Raw genomic sequence first — 22,507 nt, forward strand, 5'->3', positions numbered from 1 at the left:
TGCAAGGTTAATGTTGTAGAAAACAACATCCATCTCTGTTCTCCCCCACCTCACAACAGCTTCATTAGTCCCCGACGCTCTTATCCCTCCATTTACATTCAAACGTGACATGCTTCATATTATTGGCTAGTGATCCGATCAATACAATTCCAAAGTCCATGCCGCTGCCAAGTTCCCCAGCCCATCGTCCACAGGATGCATATTTTAAAACACCGGGTCAAATTTGCACCGGATACACCAGCCGGTCATTTCCCATTCATACGCAGTAACTGGTTAATAAATAAAACAAGCTGGAGGCGCCGACTATCAGTAATAATAACAGAGTGAGTTCAGTTTTAGACCCTGTGATAAATGAACCCTGTGCATGCTTTTGTAAAGCTCTGTTTGGTGCTGACACATTAGTGTTTTGAGCAGGTGAGTCGGAGACAAAGATTTTGATTCAGGGGATTCCGTTAGTTATACAAACGACTAACTGAACCAAGGCTTTTCCTCTTTGTCTCATCAGTATGTGCCTCGTGTTACAAACCTTGTGTGGAGGAAATGCTATATAGCAATCATATTGACACACCTTTTAGATAGTCCTCACAATATAATTTGCCAGCATTTAGTTCATTTTGATGACGTAAGAAATATCTAATACCTTGGTTTGGTGTTTTATATATTTATTTTTAATCTATTTCATGTCATACTCTGAACGAGATCCAGCGCAGTAACTGTAGTCTGTATTGGCAAATGTAACAATGCCACATTTAGATGTTTTTTTTAAGTATGATGACTAAAGGAGATTTTTTCTCATTGAGTTCAGTAAATTGTATTGTCAAAAGAAATATTTGCGTAGGGAGATGTACAGTACAAAGAGCTAGTATAATTAAGGGGACACAAAATGAGTAGTAACAATATAATTACTTTCCCTGGATTAAAGTACACAATGGGTTTATTAGAGGAGAGTTACGTGGGGTCAGGAAACCTTCATGGTCTAACTATAAAAATATATATATTGCAAAAGGCTGGGTTTTCACTGAACACACAATAAAAAGGTTTATTTTCCTATTTATATGACAAAAAACACTCAATATCATCTTATTTAATGTAACCTGATTGCTGATCAGCTAAATTCATTAATAGAAATACAAAGAGATGACCTGAATAGTAGAATCAATAAAGATTACAGTACAGTAACACACAAACAGGCTTTGAGTGGATGTCACAAACATTACTTGTACTAACAATATAGTTATTATTTCATGATACCCAAAGAAGATTCTTGTTACACAAAAAAAGCCTCTTCTTAGAATAAGGAATATACAATAAACAATATATTGCTATCAAAAGACTTATTTAATTTGAATAAAAATATAGTAAAATATTTTCATAATGAGTATATAAGCATTCTGTAAATTGGCTTGAACTTTACAATCACCTCCAGTCGTCCATCTCTTTAAACATTGATCTGATAGCTGATGGGCTTCAGTGTTCCGCAGAACGGTTGCTGTCATTTCAAAATATTGCTGCTGCTGTTTTGTGTGTATGTGTCAAATGTCTTTTTTTATAAATGGACAAAACAATGCAGTGAAGGTCTCATGTTCAAACAAAGTTAGAGTCAGACAAATTCATAAAATGACCTGTGGGTAATCACAAAGTAAAATATGCTTTAGCCCGAGCCATGAGAAATGGACAAAAAAGCACTGATAAATAGCTGTGCTCATTGTAAATTCCATACTCAATTGTGGCATTTTCCAGGGTAAATGGAATTGTACATTAAAGTCTGAATATGCCTGACTTTGGGGGAGTGATGCATTTTATTTTCCCTCTGTCTCCCACAGATGTGGCCCGTGGAAGCCACAGTATTGCGGTGCTTTCAGGGAAAAGGCCATCTTTAGGACCTCTTGATCAATCTGTGACCTTTAAGTACACAGCCATCTCGTAAATAGGAGGGTACGCTTACAGAGACTTCAAAAGCAAGGGGACCCGATAATTTCAAAATGGAGCGGTGTGGAGTGGCGCTGGTGGGTAGTCCATAAAAGCCTGCCTTGTTCTCTACACACCTCCTCTTTGCTCCACAACAGCCAGTTAGGGTAATAGCTCAAGGGAGAAAGGGGAAGAGCGAGAGAGCGAGAGAGAGAGGGGGAAAGGGAGGAGGGATGGATGGAGGGAGAGAAAAACAGGTAATTACTGGTAATCATTGGTCGAGGAAGAGCTGATGATCACTACAGTATAACAGATTGTACTGTTCCCCGTTGAAAAACACTGAGAAGACCGGATGTGCTGCTGTCTGCAGGTAACGACTGGGAAATTAGTCGGTAACCTTAAACCCCCCCTCCTCGCATTCATAGCAAAACTCTTTCCCTCATTGAGAGGAGATCTATAAATCTCAATATTCCACTCAATAAGTACAGTATAAGTAGGGACTATGGGTCCTTTATTATATTACAATCTTTTTTATTTATATTGGACATCAAGTAGAGGCAAGTAGCTGTGGTTCAACAAGGAACCAGGGTGTGAGATAGAAACGCTATCACTGGGACTTTTAGTTTCGTCTTGATTTAAAGCAAAAATATATTAAATCTCTCTATTATCTTTCAAAATATGTCAGACTAAGTCAAATCCCAATCGGGCAATAAAAGTCCAGTAAAAAGGGATTTTTTTTTTTTAATCACCCGCAAATGGCTCAGATTTGCTGAATGTGGCTGCCTGGCAACATTATACATTTTCTGTTTGTATAATTTCATCAACAACATCTATTCAATGAAAGTGCACCGAACCATTTGGTAAAATGTGCATAAAACCTTTTTTTACCAGAAATGGCTGAGCAGTGATTTCCACAACTATTGATATTTTTTTAAAGCAAAAAAACATTAAAAAGTGTAAAAATAAAAATAAAATTGTTTCATGCCAAACACTTAAATCAATATCTGATCATTTCCACCAGGATGAAGTCACTTTTCAGAAGTACTCAAATTATATTTGCAGCAGTTACAGTAGGTTTCAAATCTCTTGAAAACAGCTTGTGCAATTAAATTCATCAATGCATCTGTATTGTATCACTTCTATTCCAATGATTTCTTCCACTGCCTCTCACGTTCACAGTGTTGAGCTACTACAAGTGTAGACTTTAGTAGAGCCAGTGTCACGAGAAGACTTATTGATTTGGAGCAGTGTCTTCCTTGGGCTCTGTGCGACTAGACAGTGGCCTCATCACGGCGGGAGTCTTTAGTGGATCAATTGGGAGCACTTGGCCTGCTTGTACCTGTTGTGTAACTGATAAGACAACACTTTGGAGAACTGATAATGATTAGCTGAGTACAAACACAGCAAATGCACAGCACAATATGGATGAGACCTGGAACATTGATTGTCCACTGTTTTTACAGCACAAAATAAAGCTGGGGTGCTTTTTGGTACTTTTTGTGTTTAAATCCAGAGAAAGAGTCACAATCAACAATCCTAAATCCTGTATCTAAAAATCCTATTCAAATATTTTCTTAGAAACTACGGAAGAGGCCCTGTTGTTGTGTCGCTCAAGACTCATGAGATCATTTCTGTTTCATACACTCGCCGGTGATGGTGACGTGGTGAGTCCATATCCTGATACGGCACCAGTCGAAAAAGGAAGGCATGAGGTCATCAGTATTGACCTAGAAGCAGAATAGCTTCTATTGATGATGATCCTGCCAGACACAAAAGTTGATACAACAGAAGCAGAGAACATTTGAGTCAAGACAACGTTTTATGGCTTGAATGAAAAAAAAAGGTTGTGAAGGCATAAAATATAGATGAGAGTCAATGAGAGAGAGTGACGCTTGAGCACAGACGCCTCCCGTGTTGACATGTGACAGCGATAAACGTTGTCATGGGAAGCCCATCACTTAAAACAGCTCCGGTCAAAATGTGCCGCTGGGAGTTCTGCCTTCCGTCATTGCTGCTAAACGCCACAACAAGGATTCTCCCTTAGTATTTTTTTTCTCAAAAATGACAGTATCACTTGCACATTGCCCAAACCATAGCCTTAGCCAAAGCATAGTTTTTGTCGTGCCCATTCAAGAGGACTTACCAAGAACACGGATAATAATAACAGGCTTGTAACGGATACATAGACGGTTCGCCGTCCCGCTACAGTTAAATCTGGCCCGCGGGTACTGTGGCAGTGGGGGACCGGTAACGCGAGACTCAAAGATTTGCTGCATTAGTTCTGCTTAGCTAACCGTGAATGCTAATTGCAGGAAGAACAAACTAGTACTCTCCCCTCCTTTTCCTCTCTCCTCCCCCTTAAGCCGGCCGTAGAGCGAAGCACAGAGAGTGTCACACAGCTTGCCTTGGAGAGGGAACAAAGAAGGTTGTTCTGCAAGCGAGATTCAATATGTAGAGGGAAGACACGTTAGTTTCCCCCACAGCCGTCATCTTGTCCTCTCATGGGCGCCATGACGGTGTGCAGGGTGAGAGTTCATCTAGCAGTCCAACGTTCTGCTAACTCCTCTAAATCAGTCTACAGCAGGTTGAACACAGAGTGTTTATTGGTGTCTCTTTAAGCTGCAGCCTTTTTGCCATTTTAAGCCATTTTGATGTGCTCTTTCATAGGTAAAATATGTGAATGTTTAGGCTTTCAGGTGTAATTACATTTTTTGTAATAGTAGTCACTTGGCATACGTTATTGTGCAGATGTCGCAATTTTAAAACATTGGGAAGCCATAATTTTTAAAACCATCACCTAACATTAGAATTGTGTCCAATCAGCCTCTATTGTAAATGTCTCTCTGAAATAAGTACTGCAACCATACCAACGAGATCATGATGCAAATCAAGCCGGTCATGAATTAAAAGAGCTCCATTCAGAGGAATCCAACTGTGACACGACTTTGTGAGAAAAACAAGACAATAAAGGAAAGAGGGCTAAGAATAGAAGAAGTAAATCTAGTGCTAATACTGATACTGATACTAATCTGTGGGCAAGGTCAAAGACCCAGTTACATACCAGAGGCTATGAAGGCTAAGAGGTCCTGGTCAGTCTGAGCTGCCGAAGCTGTGATCCCCCTCTGAGGTTCTGACCTGGGCAAATGAGAGGCCACTAGCCTAGTGGCAACCACTATCTCCTATCACTCTCCTATACAGACATCTATAGACTACCTACAGGCCCTCGGGTCGCAGCTATCGTATAGCAACTGTACCGAGCACTCCTGTCTTTACCTTGCAGTGGAGATTTATTGTAATTGGAAGATTCCTTTACAAAAGCTTGGGATCAGCGTTTCTTCAAGGATCTCTGTGCGGTCCCGTGGGGGACACCCTTTGATCCCGACCTTCGAACCCTCAGGGTTAAGCCTTGCCTTTGCAGATGAGTTTGACATGATGGGTCACTTCCTAATTGACCAATTGCTTAATGCCATTTCTAGGCCCTGCTGGTTTAACAAGTGTATGTTTTCCTTTTCACGTTCCAACCATATTCCTATGACTGCTTTGAATGGATTATTTTTCTCCACACAAATAGATTCATATGCCGTGCTAAAGATGTGACATGGTCATTATGCATAGGAAAGGTTCACATGGCAGAGCCCTTATGAGTTATAAGTACTATCTTGGATTGAAAACAGGCAAAGAATCCGTCAAATGTGTTTAATATCACCGCTGGGGACGTTAAAATCTGTTGAAACCGCTGTTTGTGTATTCCATTGGGATTCACACATTTTCTCTTCTTTTCTTTTTCACAACCACCGACTGTGTGTTACCCCGACGGTGCTGAAGGCCGTAGTAGCTCCGAAGCCATCAGAGACAGTGAAGAAGAGCACAGGCGGTGTCGAGTCCTACCCTGCAGCATGTGGTTTGTAAGTTTCCGCCCCTCCCCACCTCCATCCTTTTCGCAATCAGATTAGTTTGTCTAATAGTGAGAGGAGAGGTTGTGGCCAGTGGGCCCTGCAGGCTTTGGAAGAACAGGTGGCCAACTGCTGAAATGGTTATTCTGCATTGATCTGCAAAAGCGATGTTTGCGGTCTGCGTCCGTGTCTGACTCATAGATCACTAACAACAGAAAGTTGGCTGAGCTATAAACCATCCAAATTTCTGCAACTCAATCGTTTCTTTCAACGATGATTACAATTTTCAATATGACTCATCAAGGCACCGTAGTGTAATTGGTTTGGTAGCTGTCATTGTGCAACAGGATGTATAATTTGTCCTGTTCACTTCCATCTCAACTCTAGTTCAGTTCAACCGTCACCTATACTTGTGTTGTTCAACGTCTTCCGAATCTACCTGCAGACCGTTACTCAGATGGATTACGTGGTCACCTTTCCTGATGACCTCTGTTCACCTGCAGGACCATGGGAATCTCCTCTGCCGGAATACCTCCTCCCCGGTACACCAAGAACGTGCTCTGCCAGCCGCCTAGCGCCTAGACGGATTGTTTTGGGGTGCAGAATTAGTCGGGTCAGGGAATCCTCGGCCTCAGGCCCAGCTAATTACTTTCCAATGCAACGACAATTCTTTTGAAGAGCGGTTTTCTCGCTGGCCAAATCCCTTTAAAAGCGTCTTGGGGGTGCAAAGAGGGCAGAGAGGGAGTGAGCTGTGGCGGGCCACACCAGGGCCAGAGGGGGTACTCGTGTTACACTATGCCTGCCGCGATGCATTGTTGGTGGGACGCAGAGGCTCCAGTGCCCCCCCACCACCACCTCCCGCCTCCATCCTCCTCTCAGCACCGTCCCTCCTGGAGAGGCTGCCACGGAGCCTCACAGAAAGCCTGACACCAGTCCAGAGGATGCACTCTGCACATGAAATTCTACCCTCAACTAATGGTTACAAATGTGTTCTCAAGAAATCCCTGGTCTCCAGTACAAACCATAGACTCACACTGCCGTATGTGCACAAGCACAGAGGTTGCGCACACACACACAAACACACACACACGTGGGCCCATCGGCATACACAGTTGCGGACAGTCAGTGATGCTGAACCGGAAGAATTAAAATGGACTACGTGAATGATGAGATATGAGGTTATTATTATACTCAAGCTACGACGACCAACAGACTGATCAACAAATTGATTTTGGAAAGCACAGGTGGCTTGCGGCTTTGACAGACACATCACAGGGATTTCAGCGGCCGCTTGCTTTCTTTCTCTCTCAAAGAGAATGTATTCCCTTCCAGGGGAGCGATCCCTAATTAGCTGTCAGGTGATAGTGTGCTGCTTTCATTGTGCTCCCTGCTGCTTGGCTGCAGGCTATGTGGTCAGCAGTCAGTCTCACACTGAAGTGACAGATCATCTCTCTATACACCAAAACCCTGCAGCTGAAAGAGACCACTTGGTTCTTACAAAGAGATCCCAACTCTTCATATTAAGGAGAAGTCAATATCAAATCTCATAACAAACAGATCACCGCACCAGCAAAGACAAGGAGATTACTTGTGAATATGCGTGTGTGTGTGTGTGCTCTCACTTTAATAAAAAAATAGCAAGTGATACGTTTGTCTTCCACGAATACATGATGGGTGATTTGGATCTGAATAATTTAGTGGCCCTTTGTTTTTGTCAGTTTATTCAATGTAGATGGTTGTAATGGGTAAAGATCCTTCTTATATCATGTTCCAACATTCAATGAAACTGACAAAAGCTTATGGAAAATAACAATCACGTTTTGTCGTATAAGTGTGAAAAATAACTATCCTTTCCTGTACTTCCCAATAAAAGCCATATCTTCTAACTGCACAGGATATGGCAGACAGGTAATTCCTGATATAAAAGATATGATTTCTTCCTGTCTGTCTGCTAGTTTCACTGCAGGTCTCCTCCAGACAGTTCCAGTATCCACCCGGGCAGCAGAGGGGCCGTGTCTGAAGGTCATGTCAGCACCGGGGCGTAAACGTTAGACCTTTTTGTGGTCAGGGTAAATGTACGAGGCCGTCCTGCGGGAGCACTCCTTCCCTCTCTTTAATCGGCGTATAACAGGCCCTTGTAGAGCCAAACTGTCTGCGACACATCAGCACTTAGAAATGAAAAACCCTCAGCTAACCATGCGACGGCTGCGGTTTGACTACGGCAGCTGGATCATTTCAGGAAAAACACTGACAGCTCTGCTGGTGGGAGGGAAAAGGGAAAGGGGAAATCCATTTGAACACTCCATACATATTACATCTGTATTTTTTTAATCTTCCAATTTAAATTGTTATATATTATACAATGATTTGCTGATCATCCATATGATTACTTAAATATCTTTCAAGTCTCCTCCCTGAAAAAAATTCACTTGCAAAATAATTTTGTCTGTAAATGACACACATATAGTGCAATTTACTCTCTTATTTTAAAATGAACCCTGATATATCGGAATTGGTATTTTAAGATCATGGAGTTGCTCTTTGCATTTAGGTTGCCCTGTGATCTGGAATATATTTCGCAAATATTTTGAAACTGCCCCTTTTGACATTTTATTCTTATTCAGCTTTACTAACATTCGCCTGTAAATAAACAATCAGTAATAAATAAAGTGAATCAGCCAAAACACAGAATATCCAGCCCCTGTCAGTGAAGCCAATAATTTGAAGGAGCCGAGAAAGCAAACTTAACAGTTCTAATGCTCCAGCCGAGAAACTTAATTTACCAATTTGCAGGAAGACAAGATGGCAGGAAACAAGCCAATTTGCCACGTGTGCAGCGCACAACAAACCCCAGCCTCGCTGCCCGGCCTCATGAGAGGCAATTATCCCTAAAAAGAATGCCAGGCTGTATTAAGATGTTGCCGCATCAAAACGAGGGAGACAGCCTCATTACGAGTGATTATGAGGGAATTAGAAACATCATTTAACTAAACGAGCAAATAATGTCCAGGATATTGAAGAAGCTGCCTGCACTTCTGCCGACCGCTGCAAGTCCCATTACAAAAATTGTAGGTCTTTAATAGAATAATGACATGCTTTATCTTCCCTGGCTCTCCCTGAGAGGGTCTTGAAGCAGAGGGGCGGGCTGAGGGAGGGAGGGGGGAGGAGGAGGATGTGAAAACAACTGTTGCAGAGCTCGCTGTCCGCAGTGTGGTCTGACTCTTGAGTGTGTAGCATAAGGACTTCAAGATAATTCCCCAATTATCCTTACAAATACAAAATGGAGAGCAGAGAATTGTATCTCCCATCCATTATTGCGTCAACGGTAATGTTAACGGACTTATCTCTGGCGCAATAGGAGAGTTCTCGCCACGTACTGTGGCCTGTAATAGTACGATGCATATTGGAATGGCACTTCAAAACAGGCACTTTAAGAAATGGTCGGTAATTTAACAATCGGGGCAAATTTGGCCATTAAAATCCCTAATACTGATCTTTGGTTAAAACACTGTTCTTGGAAGGTTTAAATTGTATTTGACCTTGAGTTCTTAAAATGTGAAAAGAGTGAAGCAAATAGAATTTAACAATGAAATGGCATGTGACTATTTTTGAAACTTAGTTCATCCAACGTTTGTTATGTTTAGCAACCAAATCCTTTTCAATCCATGATTTATCACATTTAACTTAATATACTTTAGCAGCATATGCCTCTCCTGTTAAGGAGAAGGGGTAAGGGGCTGCGGAAGGGGGGTGGGGGGGGGGGACAAACACAATTTCCCTTCAGCTCCTTCATTTCCAGTTGATATAAAACAGAATCATGAAAAATCACTTCTGGTCCAAGCTCTCCTTTTTAACCATTAACCTATAAACACAGAAGCTGGTTAAAGCCGGCGGATGACAGGGTCTGCCTCAAAAACCTTGTTACGTTTCTCTCAAATTCATTTAGGGAGCAAACAGGTCTTGAGAGTTGTCTGGCTTAATGCATTGCGATCGCTTTTAAAACTCTTGTCTTGAGGCAGACGCGGGGCTCGGCATCTGCTCGCGGTGTTATACTTCATAGCCTTCTACTCTAATATGAAGCCACGCACGCCCTCTTTAAATCAAATGGCTTTAAATATGTCAGGTAGTCGAAAAAAAGCCTTCCTCCAAATAAATTAAGAGAGAAAAACGGGTTCTTCAAATATTAGAAGAGAACATTGTGAATAAAAACCTAAGTAATGTTGTTGCAGCCTGTTTAAATTTAATGGGTTCTCTATTAAGTTAGTTTTGATCTACATCATTTTATCTCAAGATGTAAAAGATGATATCCGGAGGTTTTAGTATAATTCATTGTGATCCTGTAAATATGCTCTGAAGGAGGGAATCAATTTGCCCGATGCTCTCTGTCTTTGCCTCTCCCTATCCACACTGCGTGTAGCCCACAGTTTCCATTACTCCCATCATAAATTATACCACAGAGTGAATTACACTTGCTTTTCACCTTAGCAGGCAGGTTTGATGAATCCCGAGGCACAACACATCATCTCAACAAATCTTCATCACCATGCCCGTCGCTGTCTCTTTGCAGTTTAAACCACTCCAAATCATTTTCATTGCACCGCTATTAAAATTTGTAATTCACACCTGCCATTGCAGTGATACATAGTTACGTGGGACCCCTTTCTCTACCCGTTCCTCTCTTTCACCCTTTCTCTCCTTTGCTCGTCACCGCATCCCCACACATCTCTCTCTCTCTCTCTCTCTCTCTCTCTCTCTCTCTCTCTCTTTCTCTCTCTCTCTCGCTCCTTGTCTTGTAAATCAAACAACCAGCGGTGACAGGTCATGCAGATTTCCCACACGGGTGCAAACATCCATCCAAAAGAGTGGCGCGTTGCCGTCACACCTGATGACATAATGACCACTTGGAAACTAATAAACAGCTTCATTCAGGCAAAGCTATTGCTCCTTTTCATAAGCGTTACGGCGCCCCATCCCTCGCTCTCTCTCTCTCTCTATCTCCCTTTTCTCTCCCTCTCCTATCCGTCACAAATTCATCCCCCTGCGCCTCACCTCTTTGCTGGTGCTGGAGTTACCCATAAATCACTGCTGTTGTCTAACGCTATCCATTTTCCCAGAAACACAGGGCGGCTGTTGCAGAAATTGGGTCAGGCATAATCTGCAGGGCAGCAGAGCCTGGCTAGTCATGATTCTGCTGGCTAATAGCACACAGTGAGAGATTGGCGGGATGGGTGGAAGGGGTTGGCTGGGTGGTGATGGTGGTGTTGGTGGGGGTCCCCTTGAACACAATGTGACACCCAAGAAAAGGCAAATTACAGTTATTTTGCTAATCATCAAGCAGTTGTGTTCTCGAGAGTGAGTAAGTGTAGGGGATTCTCTTCACCTGTTTTTTTTAAATATTTGCATGCAATTGTCATGAGACCGTAAATTGAACTTCAGCAATATGAGCTGGACTCCTTTAAAATCTAAACTAGCTCCCGCGTTAACAAGACTCAATCATGTGTTTGGTATTCGTTGTGTAACTGATCGTTCACTTTGCAGACAGAAAAAAAAAAGGGAACAGCTTCGATTAACTTTGACAACATGGCTCTTTGCTGTGGTTCCCCTTTCAAGGCCTGATGCGGGAGAACCACAAAGGATGCAGACTTCAAATGAGAGAAGATCTGTCCCAAAGGTCTGATTGGCTTGTCCACATATGAATAGGCTTTCTGATTATGTCTGCACATTTTCGATTCAATTCAGTCTTCTTTTTTTATATAGCTTTTGAATGAATCTGAAAGTATGGCTCTATATTCTTTGCCATGTCCGATCCACATATCAAGAAATTGTAATTTTTCGTAGGAGGTATAAGGCTAGACTAGAGAGCTGTTTGAAATATTGTATAAACTGTAAGGTCATACATGTCCATTAATGCCAGTGACTCCAAGCTTTTTTCCCTTCAATTCATCCATGACTTAAACACAGGTGATTTAGTCCAACAGAACCCTGCACATTTGCAGCAGACATCCTCCTTTAATTCCTTCATAATTATATCATGCATGTATCAGAGATTTATTTTCACACTAGCTTGATCACATTGGCACAAGAATTGTCTAGTAGCATTTAACAAAAGTCTCAGATTTGTGAGTGTTTACCTTCTGTGTTAAATTGTTACAACAGTATAAAATAAAACCAAGCAAGCCCAACTTTCACTGAAATAGAAAATTTATTGAATGAGAAGGTTATTACTGAAGTTCTAAATTACAATAGAAACAATGATATTTTCCCTTAAATGGAATAATAATGCTTTTCCTGTCAGGTGAAATAAATGGCACTGCTGCTTTGCAATATGTGACAAACCGATTAAGAATATAAACACTGTAAAAGCATTTCGTTTTACTGGAATCTATTTTTTTCTCGATATGGGATATGACTGTTAAACCCCATTATTGTCTAAGTTCAAGGAGGAAAGAGAAAATAAAAGTACAAAAATGACTGTAATTAATTATACACATGGTGTATTTTAAACAATTAAGCTTGGCTGCTTTCATGTGAGACGTACAGTTGCTGCATAATAACAATTTCCTCGACGAATAAAGTGATACAATTAATATACAGGGGTTATGTGGAGACACTTAAAAGGTTGTTCGTATCGTTTGGTGATGCGTTTGCGTGTTTGCGTGGACTGCAGCGGTGAACACACAGCGCGGTCCATCAGTACTCAATCTTGTTATACAGGTTGTACAAAGGTAGCGCTGACAGGTTGCTCCCCGGGTAATAGAGGGGCGTCGGAAAGGCGATGGACCGGGGAACCGGAACACGCAGCAAGGAGTTGTCTCTGAAGACCAGCGGCATCCCCACTAGTGTCTGCGCGGAGGCGTGGGCCATGTTGGCCGCCTCCAGTTCGGCTGAAAGCTGCCGTTTCCATTTGTTCCTCCGGTTCTGAAACCACGTCTTGACCTGAGTCTCTGTCAGCTGCAGGCTGGAGGCCAAGCAGGCCCGCTCCGAGCTGCTCAGGTACCGCTTCATGTCGAAGGTGGACTCCAGCTGGTACACCTGGCTGCGGGAGAAAACCGTGCGCGTCTTCTTCTTGGCCGAGTTGCCCTGCTTGTCCGCGCCGTCCGAGTGTCTCTCCTCCGACAGGGGGGACATTTGGTGGCACGGCCTCTCCTGCTCCTCCTTGTAATCCTGCAGCAGAGGCTGAGGCAGGTGCGGCCGCCGCGCGAGCCCGTCGTTCCCGGAGAGAAGTCCTTTGCGGGGCGCTAAACGCGGCGCGGGGAGAAGGAGATGGTGAATATCACAGCCGCCAGATATGCACGCTTTTTTTTTATTTTTTGCTTTTTTATTAAACAGGCGGCGAGGGTTTTTTTTTGCGTGTGTGAGGGGCGGGAGGGGGGAGGAAGGGGTGAGGGGCGGGGGGGGGGGCGCTTTTTTCTCTCTCTCATCCCTACTCAGTTTGAGAGTTCCTAAAGTGTGAACTCTGACTTCCCTAAATCGGCTGCTAAAAAGCGGGTGACTTTTTAAACAAACAATCCAGCGCATGAGTACGCGCGGTGTTCCGGCGAGCCATTAACAAAATCCCGCTCTATTTCACGCCCAATTGACGGCGTGTGGGTGCAGCCATTTTAGACATGTTTCGTCAATTAGCGGGCTCAATTAAATGTGAAATGAGAGGAAGGACCCAGGGCTTTAATTATTCGACCTTCCACTCTTCCGCCGCGATGCTGCAACGAAACGAGTGGAAGTGGATGAGCCGCGCAGACACGCGCGGTGAGATGAGTTCTGAAGTGCAAACAACAACAACAAAAAACTGTAGGCCCGGTTGATTAAGAAATGAAATAAATAAATAAAACAGGAGCCACTAATAAGGCCTGCTGCCATTTGACGCTGTACAAAAAGAAATCCACAAAATAAATGTAAATGTTTCCAATAGCATTCACATGCAATGTGATGGATGGCTACCACTTATTTTTTCACTTTATTCCCCTTTTTTTCTAATTTCATATTTAGAATAATCGCCATAGAAAGACGAAGCTGCTCACCTATGCAGAAGTTGTGGGCTTGGTGCTGGCTGCACGGCTCGCTGTGACCCGTGTCGGAGCAGAAGCAGTCTGCCGAGTCCTCCCCGCCGCTGCACTCCTCGGAGGAGGACACCGACAGCGAGCGCCTCCGCGGCGGAGGCGGCGGCGGCGGCGGCTGCGGCGGCACCTTAGCGAGCTCCTTGCTGACGGAGCGCGGCGCATCGGGCGGCGTGCCCAAAATGGACTGGATGGTAAAGCTGGAAATCGGGCCCGACGAACACTTGCTCCCGCTGTCTTCTGCGCTACTCATTCTCGCCTCATAACAGTATGAAGTATCGCCTGAATCTTGTCTGTCCCCTTGTATTCCGTTATTGATTTTCTGCACGGTTGCAATCGCGTGGATTGCGTAAAAAAAAAATTGCGGAAGCGGCTTTTTTCGCGTTCTCCAGTGGCTTTCTCCTCCTCCCGAGCCGGTTTAATTGTGGAGTTTTAACATTGAAGGAGTTGATGGTGTTTTTTCTAGAGCTCGGGGAACATGAGTGTATTCCCGGTCCTCCTCCTCACGCTCTGGATCAGAGGCAGGAAGGTTGCGTGGGTTCATTTGCATGTAGGTAAGCTCCTCCTGGGCCAATCGCAGTCTCCGACACAAGCCCGCACATTTTAAACTCCCGTCAAGGTCCTGAGATGGGGTGATGAGACCGGCAGTACGCGCCGTCACAAGCGAAGGTGGTTTTAAATCAATTAAAATCTGATTATGAATTAAAACAGACGTGTAAATACGTGTCACTAAATCGCCGTGTGTCACATGTGACAAAAATCAGGATAAGATTTGTGAAAACGTCATTTTAAAAATCAACTTTTGATTGTGACTTGTTGTGGCCTGCTTAAATAGGCCTGAACCACAGGTTGATGACTTATTTGCTTCATCTATGTAACGGCTCAGTCAACTGAGGATGACCTTCTGCTCTTTTGTTTTTTCATCATCTTCCGCTCTGCTAAATTGACCGTGGTTGCGGTTACAACGCGTGCAGTTTAACTAATGCAAAGGCCCAACTCATTTTTACCGAAAATAATAAACTCATTCCGCGTCCATTATCAGCGATTAAGAATTCATTTGATCATTACTGTGCTAATCTGCATCGTGATGGCCGCGAGTGGAGTAGGGGCCGGCTAATTGATTGACTAATTGATTGGAAGGTGGTGGGGGCTTGAGTGCACGCGTGCGTGTGTGTGTGTGCGCGTGTGAGTGTGCGCTTTCCACTATACCACCGCCCTCCCACCACCCATGCTCTATTTGTGTGATGTCTCCCCCCCCCCCCCCCCCCTCTCTCTCTCTCTCTCTCTCTCTCTCTCTCTGGTTGTGTCTGGCTGCTGGACAGCTGCGGGGCTTGAGCTGGCCGTTCGGGCACATTATCCCTCTTTTACTGCTTTGTAAGGCAGCCTCAGACACATTACAAATGGTCAGCTTTAATCATCATGTCAGCGCCCTTCCAAGTAGCCACGCAACCGGCATTCGGTGTATAAGGCATGGCTGGAACATTCACAAGACGTCGGCCACGGCCACTGATAATGATGCTGGGCGAGTACATGATGTTCACAACGGATCCTGCCGTCACCATCATCACCACCAGCATCATCATCATCATCATCAGCAGCAGCAGCCAGACAGAAGCATCTGGATCCACGCGTAAATATCGTCAACTGGCAGCGGGCGGCCAGCAGCTGCTAAACGATCTTAACAAAACGCTTTCGCAGGGGAGGCTTTACCGAGGGGGGGGGGTATATATATTAGGGGAGTCAAGGCGGATGCTGGATTTATGGTGGTTACACATAAGGCGTGAAATCTGCAATGACGGTTAAATGGGGTTTATTTTTACATGCCGCTCTTTTCGAACAAAGACCTTTGTCAGCGGAGCCGCCCTTAAACGCACCAAGACGACTTTTCGCAAAGTGAGATTAGTTCTTTATAGGCAGTGCACGTGACAGGCTGCACAGAGCGAGTTACGCACGCGGCTGCTGCTTTTGTGCGCCGGAGTTTGCGTTGGTGGGTTGCGGGCCGGAGCGGTGTATTAGTGAGGGAAGTGTCCACCCCCCTCCCCCCCCCCCCCCGCGCTCCCCGGTCGTGTTTCCGCATTTCATCGAGGCCTCAGACAGCACGCAGCGGCCCTGAGCTCGTGCTCTGTCACAATGATAGGTGGCGCACGCGCGCCCTATTCTGCAATAACCGAACACGATCTTTAGCAGGAGAGAAAGGTCTGAGAAAGACAGATGAAGTTATGAGGCGCTTTGATCCGGGAATCAAGCCTCGATAAATATTAAACAAAGACCCTTTACACGTGTGTATTATGATATATGGCGTGTCCAACTCTAGAATAAGGAAATTACCAGAGAAAATGATATCAATAAATTTTCTAAGTATAAACGTTGATTACGTTTCGATTTTCATTCAAGAAAGCGAGGGCTGCTCTTTTTTCAGGAGGCGTTTGCGCATGTCTGTACGCGCACATTCGTGTGGGTGTTTTTGTGTGCGTGTGTGTGCATGCGTGTGTGTGTGTGAGAGAGAGAGCGAGAGAGAGGGCGAGGGAGAGAGAGAGAGATGTAAACGCAAGCAGAGCCCCCGAGCCCTGGAGGTGTACAATTTATGTAATCTGAGTGTGGAAATGAACTGGGTAATTTATTGGAAAACACAAAGTCAGGAAGATTGGATCAGTACAGCCTATCCACGGGCTCCTATCCATCAAGTTCCAATTAACAACCTAACCGTTGACTTTTAATGGCTTTCCAATCTACTGCCCTGATAGACTCATCAATTCCTCGGGGAGAAATTAAGAAAATCGACCGCCCCTTGGCGTTTCGGTGTCATTCTTCACAGCAACTATATGTCAAATTAAAAACACAATTAAAATTTAAACTGTTCCAATCAGACGGTGCCCCGCAACCTATGTTTCACTTAATAGAACTTTGATGAAAATCGGATGCCCGCATTCAATCAGCAAAGCGAATGGGATGGGTTTGAACAAGAGTTCCTCTTCGAAAAGTGTCAAACGAGTCCTTCAAACACACGAGCTCCGACGCCTCCGATCACTTCCGCTTTGGCCAAATTGCGGAAATTCATTAGTTTGTGTCGTTGGCGCGCGGGACCAACGCGGGAGGTGCGTTTGAGGTGAATACGATTATTCACATTCGGACCACGAGAGTCATTCTAGAGGGTATCTTGTGTTTAATATGTTTGAAATAACTGAATTCGTGAGAATAACGTTGTGTGTACAATGGCAACCCCTGCAATATGAAATATGCAATCCGCTTGCATTCTGTCCCGTTGCCAACCCTTCAGGAACCACTGCCAGGAACGGTTCTGTAGGCCTCGGCCACGAAAGAGCCAATTTCGCTAAATGCTTTGTTTGATATCCTATGCATGCAGCCATTGCCTCCTCCCGATACAACTAACTTTAACAGTCCAACACACACACACACACACACACACACACACACACACACACACGCGTGAGCAGATGCTGCTGCAGGAAAGAAGCTTCACACAAGGTGACCGGTTGGTTTTCAAACTGGCACTGGGCCTTAAAATGAGCCGATCAAGCGCTCAATTTTAATGTAATACATGAGCGGAGTCCCCGGCCACTTCCGTACCCCCCCTCCTCTCTCATCTCGCTGCTGCAAATGTACTCTATCTGGTCTGCTCCTTTACATGCAGATGTCCCACAAATGGAAATTATCGAGTGGTAATTTTTCAATTTATGCGCGCAAATCAAGGTCATAAGCTGAGTCGCAGCGGCGCGTGGACGTTGCTCTTACTCGACGCAGTATATGACGATGCAGACGTTCACGGATCGATATGTGCCAGAGGAACAATGCCAGGGCAATCTATTAATTTGCGGTAATGGGGCCGTGTTGAGTGCGCGCGGTAGGTGTGTACATCAATGCTTTGGGTGATCTGACGACATTTGAATGAACCCTTTGTCTCTTGATGAGGTCATCATCATCATATCAGTTTATAGCTGAATGATTCATTTCCAATAACATGTATTAGCCTACTGATGAAAACAGGAAATGACCTTTGATGCAAAGGTTGTTCTGAGAAATACACTTGCCACATTATTTGAAGAATTTTTAAATAACCGTATTGTTTCCCATGTTTAGATTCAAGTGTAGTCAGATCTATTTAAGAATTGTGGAAAACTGAGGTGCTGAATAGTTTGTCTGCCTAGAGGGAATAAACGTGTGTTTTTGAGTGTCCACCTGGATTCTCACCTGAGATTCTCGATTCAAGTGTAAGAAAGAAGTATTTCAATAAAACGTTCCATCCTGTTGACCATTTATTTATCAAATGTACTTTCACAAAATGTATTGATTATCATAGCGTTTATATTATGCGTGTGTGTGTGTGTGTGTGTGTGTGTGTGTGTGTGTGTGTGTGTGTGTGTGTGTGTGTCTGTAAACTGTCTTGTAACCTGCGTTCTGTTAAAAGGAAAAATTGTTGCGATTTTTTTTATCAGTCATATTTTCAGTGCACTTTTATTCACGTCCATTGATTTGTCATCATCAAATCATGAAAGAAATCAAGTGGGAAATAATAATTTGGGTTTTTGTTTCGTTATTTAAGAAAAGGTGTGGGTTTTCATGAAAACATGCACAATTCGTATCGTTTGCATACCAGTAGTTTTTAACAACATATAGTTAATTTAACTTGCAGACAAAAGCATGCGTGTCAAGTGTCAGTGACACCTGTGGTCGCATGTACTACAAAGTATAGTCCACCTTGTTCAATCCCCCAAAATCCATTTGCATTTCTCCCCGATTAAATATTATCATTTAAAAATGATCCTTGTAAAGAGAAACGTTTGCACATAAAGTTGTTAAATAAAGTTACATGACGTTCATCAATAAACATGTGTTTACATTTGAAACAAATTAATTTAAAGATGAATTAACGATGATTAAGTTAGCAGTATAAACATAGTGTTTATTTGATCTGTGGGTTCTGACATCCTTCCATCTTAAAACACCTGCGCGCGCACGCACACAAGGCCATGAGAGAGAGACACGATGTTTAAGAGACAGCTGATGTGAATGCATTACCCATCACTTTGGCAAGATCGTGGCGATCATGCATCTAATGGACCAAGCCTACTTTTTTTGCTAAAATATTGTTTTTAGAATGCAAAACACGATTAGGAAACCTGAACCTTCCCGAGCGTCTGTATATTTGTGCATGTGAATGGATGGACCGAGGTGTATCTACTATCAGAAAATGAATTAATTCCATACTTATTTAAATATTTTCCTCCCTTGGCGCAAAAATGTTGTGACAAAAAATAAATACAATTTTATTATATTCTAAAATGGTTTAATGCAATATCCTCCGATCATTACGGAGACAGAAAGACCTGGTCAAACAAACATTATAAAATGTAAGGAATTCTCCATTTATTTCACAACATGGTTCAGCAATACAATATCAAAATGTTTTTTTTTTACTGTACAAATGAGAATTGGCAGCTCTCTCCCAGTTCCTCATTAAATATATACATTTACATATTTTTTACACTAGTGTAGTCGACTTTTTTTTTTGTTGCTGCTCCTGTTCAAAAGCACACAGTAGTTTAAGCGACATTGGCAGCTCACACTTGTGCTTGTGTCCATTCAGAGAAAACATGGGACTCACTAAAACTCAACATAAAGCCACATGGTAATTTACAGTTGATAGTGTTTTGATTGTCCCCCGTCAAGCGCTTAGAAAATAAAAAAAAGGAAATTACAGCAAAACCACACCAATATTCTACCGATGTCAAACCAAGTTTTCCGTTTGGATGCATTAATTCACGGCACACCTTTAGCGGATTGCACGTCGTCGTGTAACGCGTTCTGTGACGGCAAATATGCCCGCGCGTTCAGCTTCGCCAATTTTTGTAAACAAGTTTAAAAAAGAAATGTCGCGGAGTTGGCCCGTCCAGAAAGAGTCGTGCTGTAAGAAATACACACATGTAAACCAGATGGACTCCTGAGGTGATAAATACATATGTCTGAGATCATTTTAACAGTGATAATAACATAAAACATGGGATTTGAGTTGTCGGATCACGTGTAAACGGCCAACTTTTGGAAAAATGACACAATGTATCTGCCAAAAAAAGGTCCACGTAGGCCCAACCGCGTGTCTCTGTTTTTCTTTTCCTTCATTCAGTCATTTGTACAAAAATATGAAGTCTTTTTTTTTTATCTTTTTACTTTTTGGATGACTTTGAAAATCTACACCAAGTTGTGCCGCAAGACTCAGCCTATTTTTCTTCTTTTTCAAACTGGTCTGAGCATCGGCACGGACGTGACGATGGGATGCGAGTAGTAGACGCCGGGATGCGGGAAGGTGAGCAGCGGCTGGCTCACGGGCACGTTGGCACCGGCGCCTCCGCTCTCCGAGACCGAGTTCTCGTGGTAGAGGATGGGCACCCGGACTATCCTCTGAGCCGCGGCGTGGCTCAGGTTGGCCGCCTCCAGCTCCGCGGCCAGCTGCCTCTTCCACTTGTTCCTCCGGTTCTGGAACCAGATCTTCACCTGAGTCTCGGTCAGGTGGAGGGACGCGGCCAGGCCGGCTCGCTCCGAGCTGCTCAGGTAGCGCTTCATGTCGAAGGTGGACTCCAGCTGGAACACCTGGCTGCGGGAGAACACGGTGCGCGTCTTCTTCTTGCGGCACGGCTTCTTGTCGTCGTCCCTCTTCTTCCATTCCTCCAGGTCGTCCTTTTTGGCTTCCTCCGTGTCGCTCTCTTCCAGGATGATCTCGTCGCCACTTTTGTTGTTGTGTTCATCTTCGTCGTCGTCATCTTTGACGTCGGGCTCGGATTTGAGAACCAGGTCCGGCGAGTCTCTGTCCGTGCCCGAAGTTGGAGAGGAGTCCCTGGCTGCTAGTTTTTCAATAACTGAAATGGGGACACAGGGAGACGGGGTCATAAACACATGGGGCTCTGCTCGGAATGTCTGGGCTTTTATTGAAGCCTGTTGATACTGCACAGCCTTTTTTGTAGGGGGGGAACTAAACAAACATTTTGTACATATAGACACCTTGTTTAAATATATTCAAACAATTATATACCCTTTTTTTTAAAACACTTTAATAAACTAAGGGAATACAATATTTAAAATAGTTATGCTTGTATTTGTTTTGTTTAATTCCAACAAAAAGATTGATGTCCTAATTAAACGCGTTTAAAAAAAAGCCCATTTATTCTTTACATGACACACGCGTTTTAAATCCACCCTGAATAAATCACGGGAACAGCCATGTGAACACGCAAGTGGGTGACCGAGCCTGTGGGGTGAGACGTTCCCAGTGGGCGCCAACAGACAAATCAAAAGCACGCCGCGCATCGTCACCCTCACCCGGTGATTTGAAGACGTCTGCTTCATTTTATGCACAGCGTGTCCGTGTTTTTTTTTTTTTTTTTTTTAGATCTATTACTAAAAAAATAGCCCCCCCCCCCATCGAGGACACGTCGTCAAATTGTTTTTTTTCCACTGCGGTGCTGTAACGACGGAACACACGGCATCCCCTATGTCCCATCACCCAAAACGCACCATTTAACGAGGACGGTCCGAGTGCAGCGTCTGGTATCTGACTCAACATGACGTGTCACAAAACGCACACGGGTCGTTGTGCGGAAATTCACATTGATTTTTATTTAGGAAAAATAACTGATCAAGAGTGCGATACAGAAGAGTAAGTTGGACAATCCGCGCGTGCGTTTAATATGATAAACAGTCTCGTTTTGTTCTGTCTGTCGGTCTTACCTTCGGTTCTGTGGAGGTGGGAGGATGAGCTCAGGGCGTAGGGGTACCACCACGCCGAGGTGCGCTCCAGGTAGTGAGCCGGTAGACTGAATCTCTGCGCGGGCAGGTCGAAGCGCGGAAAGCTGAATTCCCCCACCTGGGAAAATGAAAATCCTCCCTCCAAAGCCGCCTTGGTTGCGGCCAGAACGGGCTTCGGTTTGGACGGTTTGCTATCGCAGTTCAGCAGGTTCTTGATGAAGAAAGGAGAGTCCTTGGCCGAAGCGCACGTCTCTTGCGTTGTCTCTGGCATCGCTGTGTTTGCGGTCTGAACGCAGAAGGACCACGGAAGCAGGAATTAAAAGAGAGAAGAAAAAAGAAAAGGCAAGGCTCACTTACACGCAGTCGGTGTACTGGCTTCCCAGTTCCTCTTTTACTCTTCTCGTTGATTTAACACCCGCAGAGCGCGTCAAAACACGCGTCCTTCTAGACTGAAGAAGTAATCAAATAAAAGGTTTGAGCGCTAACAAAAAAAAAAAAAAAAAAAAGTAAATGAAAGATGCATAAGCATGAAGATGTGTCATTCCGGGCTCTTTCGTCAAAACGCAAACTGTGTCCACCGTGTCAGTCAGGCTGTTGCTAATGATGAAATAAAAGTGTCATCCAAGTTAAATGCGGAAAGTATAGGCGATTGGGCATGTACAATGGCAAATGGGATTAAGGGAGAGACGGTGGAGGAGAGAGAGAGAGAAGGAGAGAGAGAGAGGCAGAGAGAGAGGGAGGGAGGGAGGGAGGGAGGGAGAGACCGTCCTCCCTCTGTGCGCTCTGGCTGCAGGCTGTAAGCACTCGCCTGATATTGGTCTCATTCAGTCCAATTAGGCAGCAAATCAACACAAGGCTGTTAGCGCCAAAAAGGAAGGTTTGGGAGAAGCGCCT

At 44.0% G+C, this 22,507-nt stretch overlaps 2 protein-coding genes across 2 annotated transcripts; both read right to left on the reverse strand.

The window, feature by feature from the left end:
• Nucleotides 1–11,984: 11,984 nt before the first annotated feature.
• hmx2 (H6 family homeobox 2) lies at nt 11,985–14,385 on the reverse strand. The gene is made up of 2 exons (XM_040179507.2): nt 13,820–14,385; nt 11,985–13,039 (listed from the first exon to the last, which is right to left on the reverse strand). The coding sequence occupies exons 1-2, from the start codon at nt 14,106–14,108 to the stop codon at nt 12,492–12,494; spliced, it is 837 nt and encodes a 278-aa protein (XP_040035441.2). The 5' UTR covers nt 14,109–14,385; the 3' UTR covers nt 11,985–12,491.
• A 4,835-nt stretch (nt 14,386–19,220) lies between these two features.
• Nucleotides 19,221–22,282, reverse strand: hmx3a (H6 family homeobox 3a). Its single transcript, XM_078104686.1, has 3 exons — nt 21,971–22,282; nt 21,596–21,899; nt 19,221–20,727 (listed from the first exon to the last, which is right to left on the reverse strand). The coding sequence occupies exons 2-3, from the start codon at nt 21,882–21,884 to the stop codon at nt 20,108–20,110; spliced, it is 909 nt and encodes a 302-aa protein (XP_077960812.1). The 5' UTR covers nt 21,885–21,899; nt 21,971–22,282; the 3' UTR covers nt 19,221–20,107.
• Between the last annotated feature and the right edge of the window lie 225 nt (nt 22,283–22,507).

This window comes from Gasterosteus aculeatus, chromosome 6 (genome assembly GCF_964276395.1).
Source record: "Gasterosteus aculeatus chromosome 6, fGasAcu3.hap1.1, whole genome shotgun sequence".
Classification (NCBI taxonomy): domain Eukaryota; kingdom Metazoa; phylum Chordata; class Actinopteri; order Perciformes; family Gasterosteidae; genus Gasterosteus; species Gasterosteus aculeatus.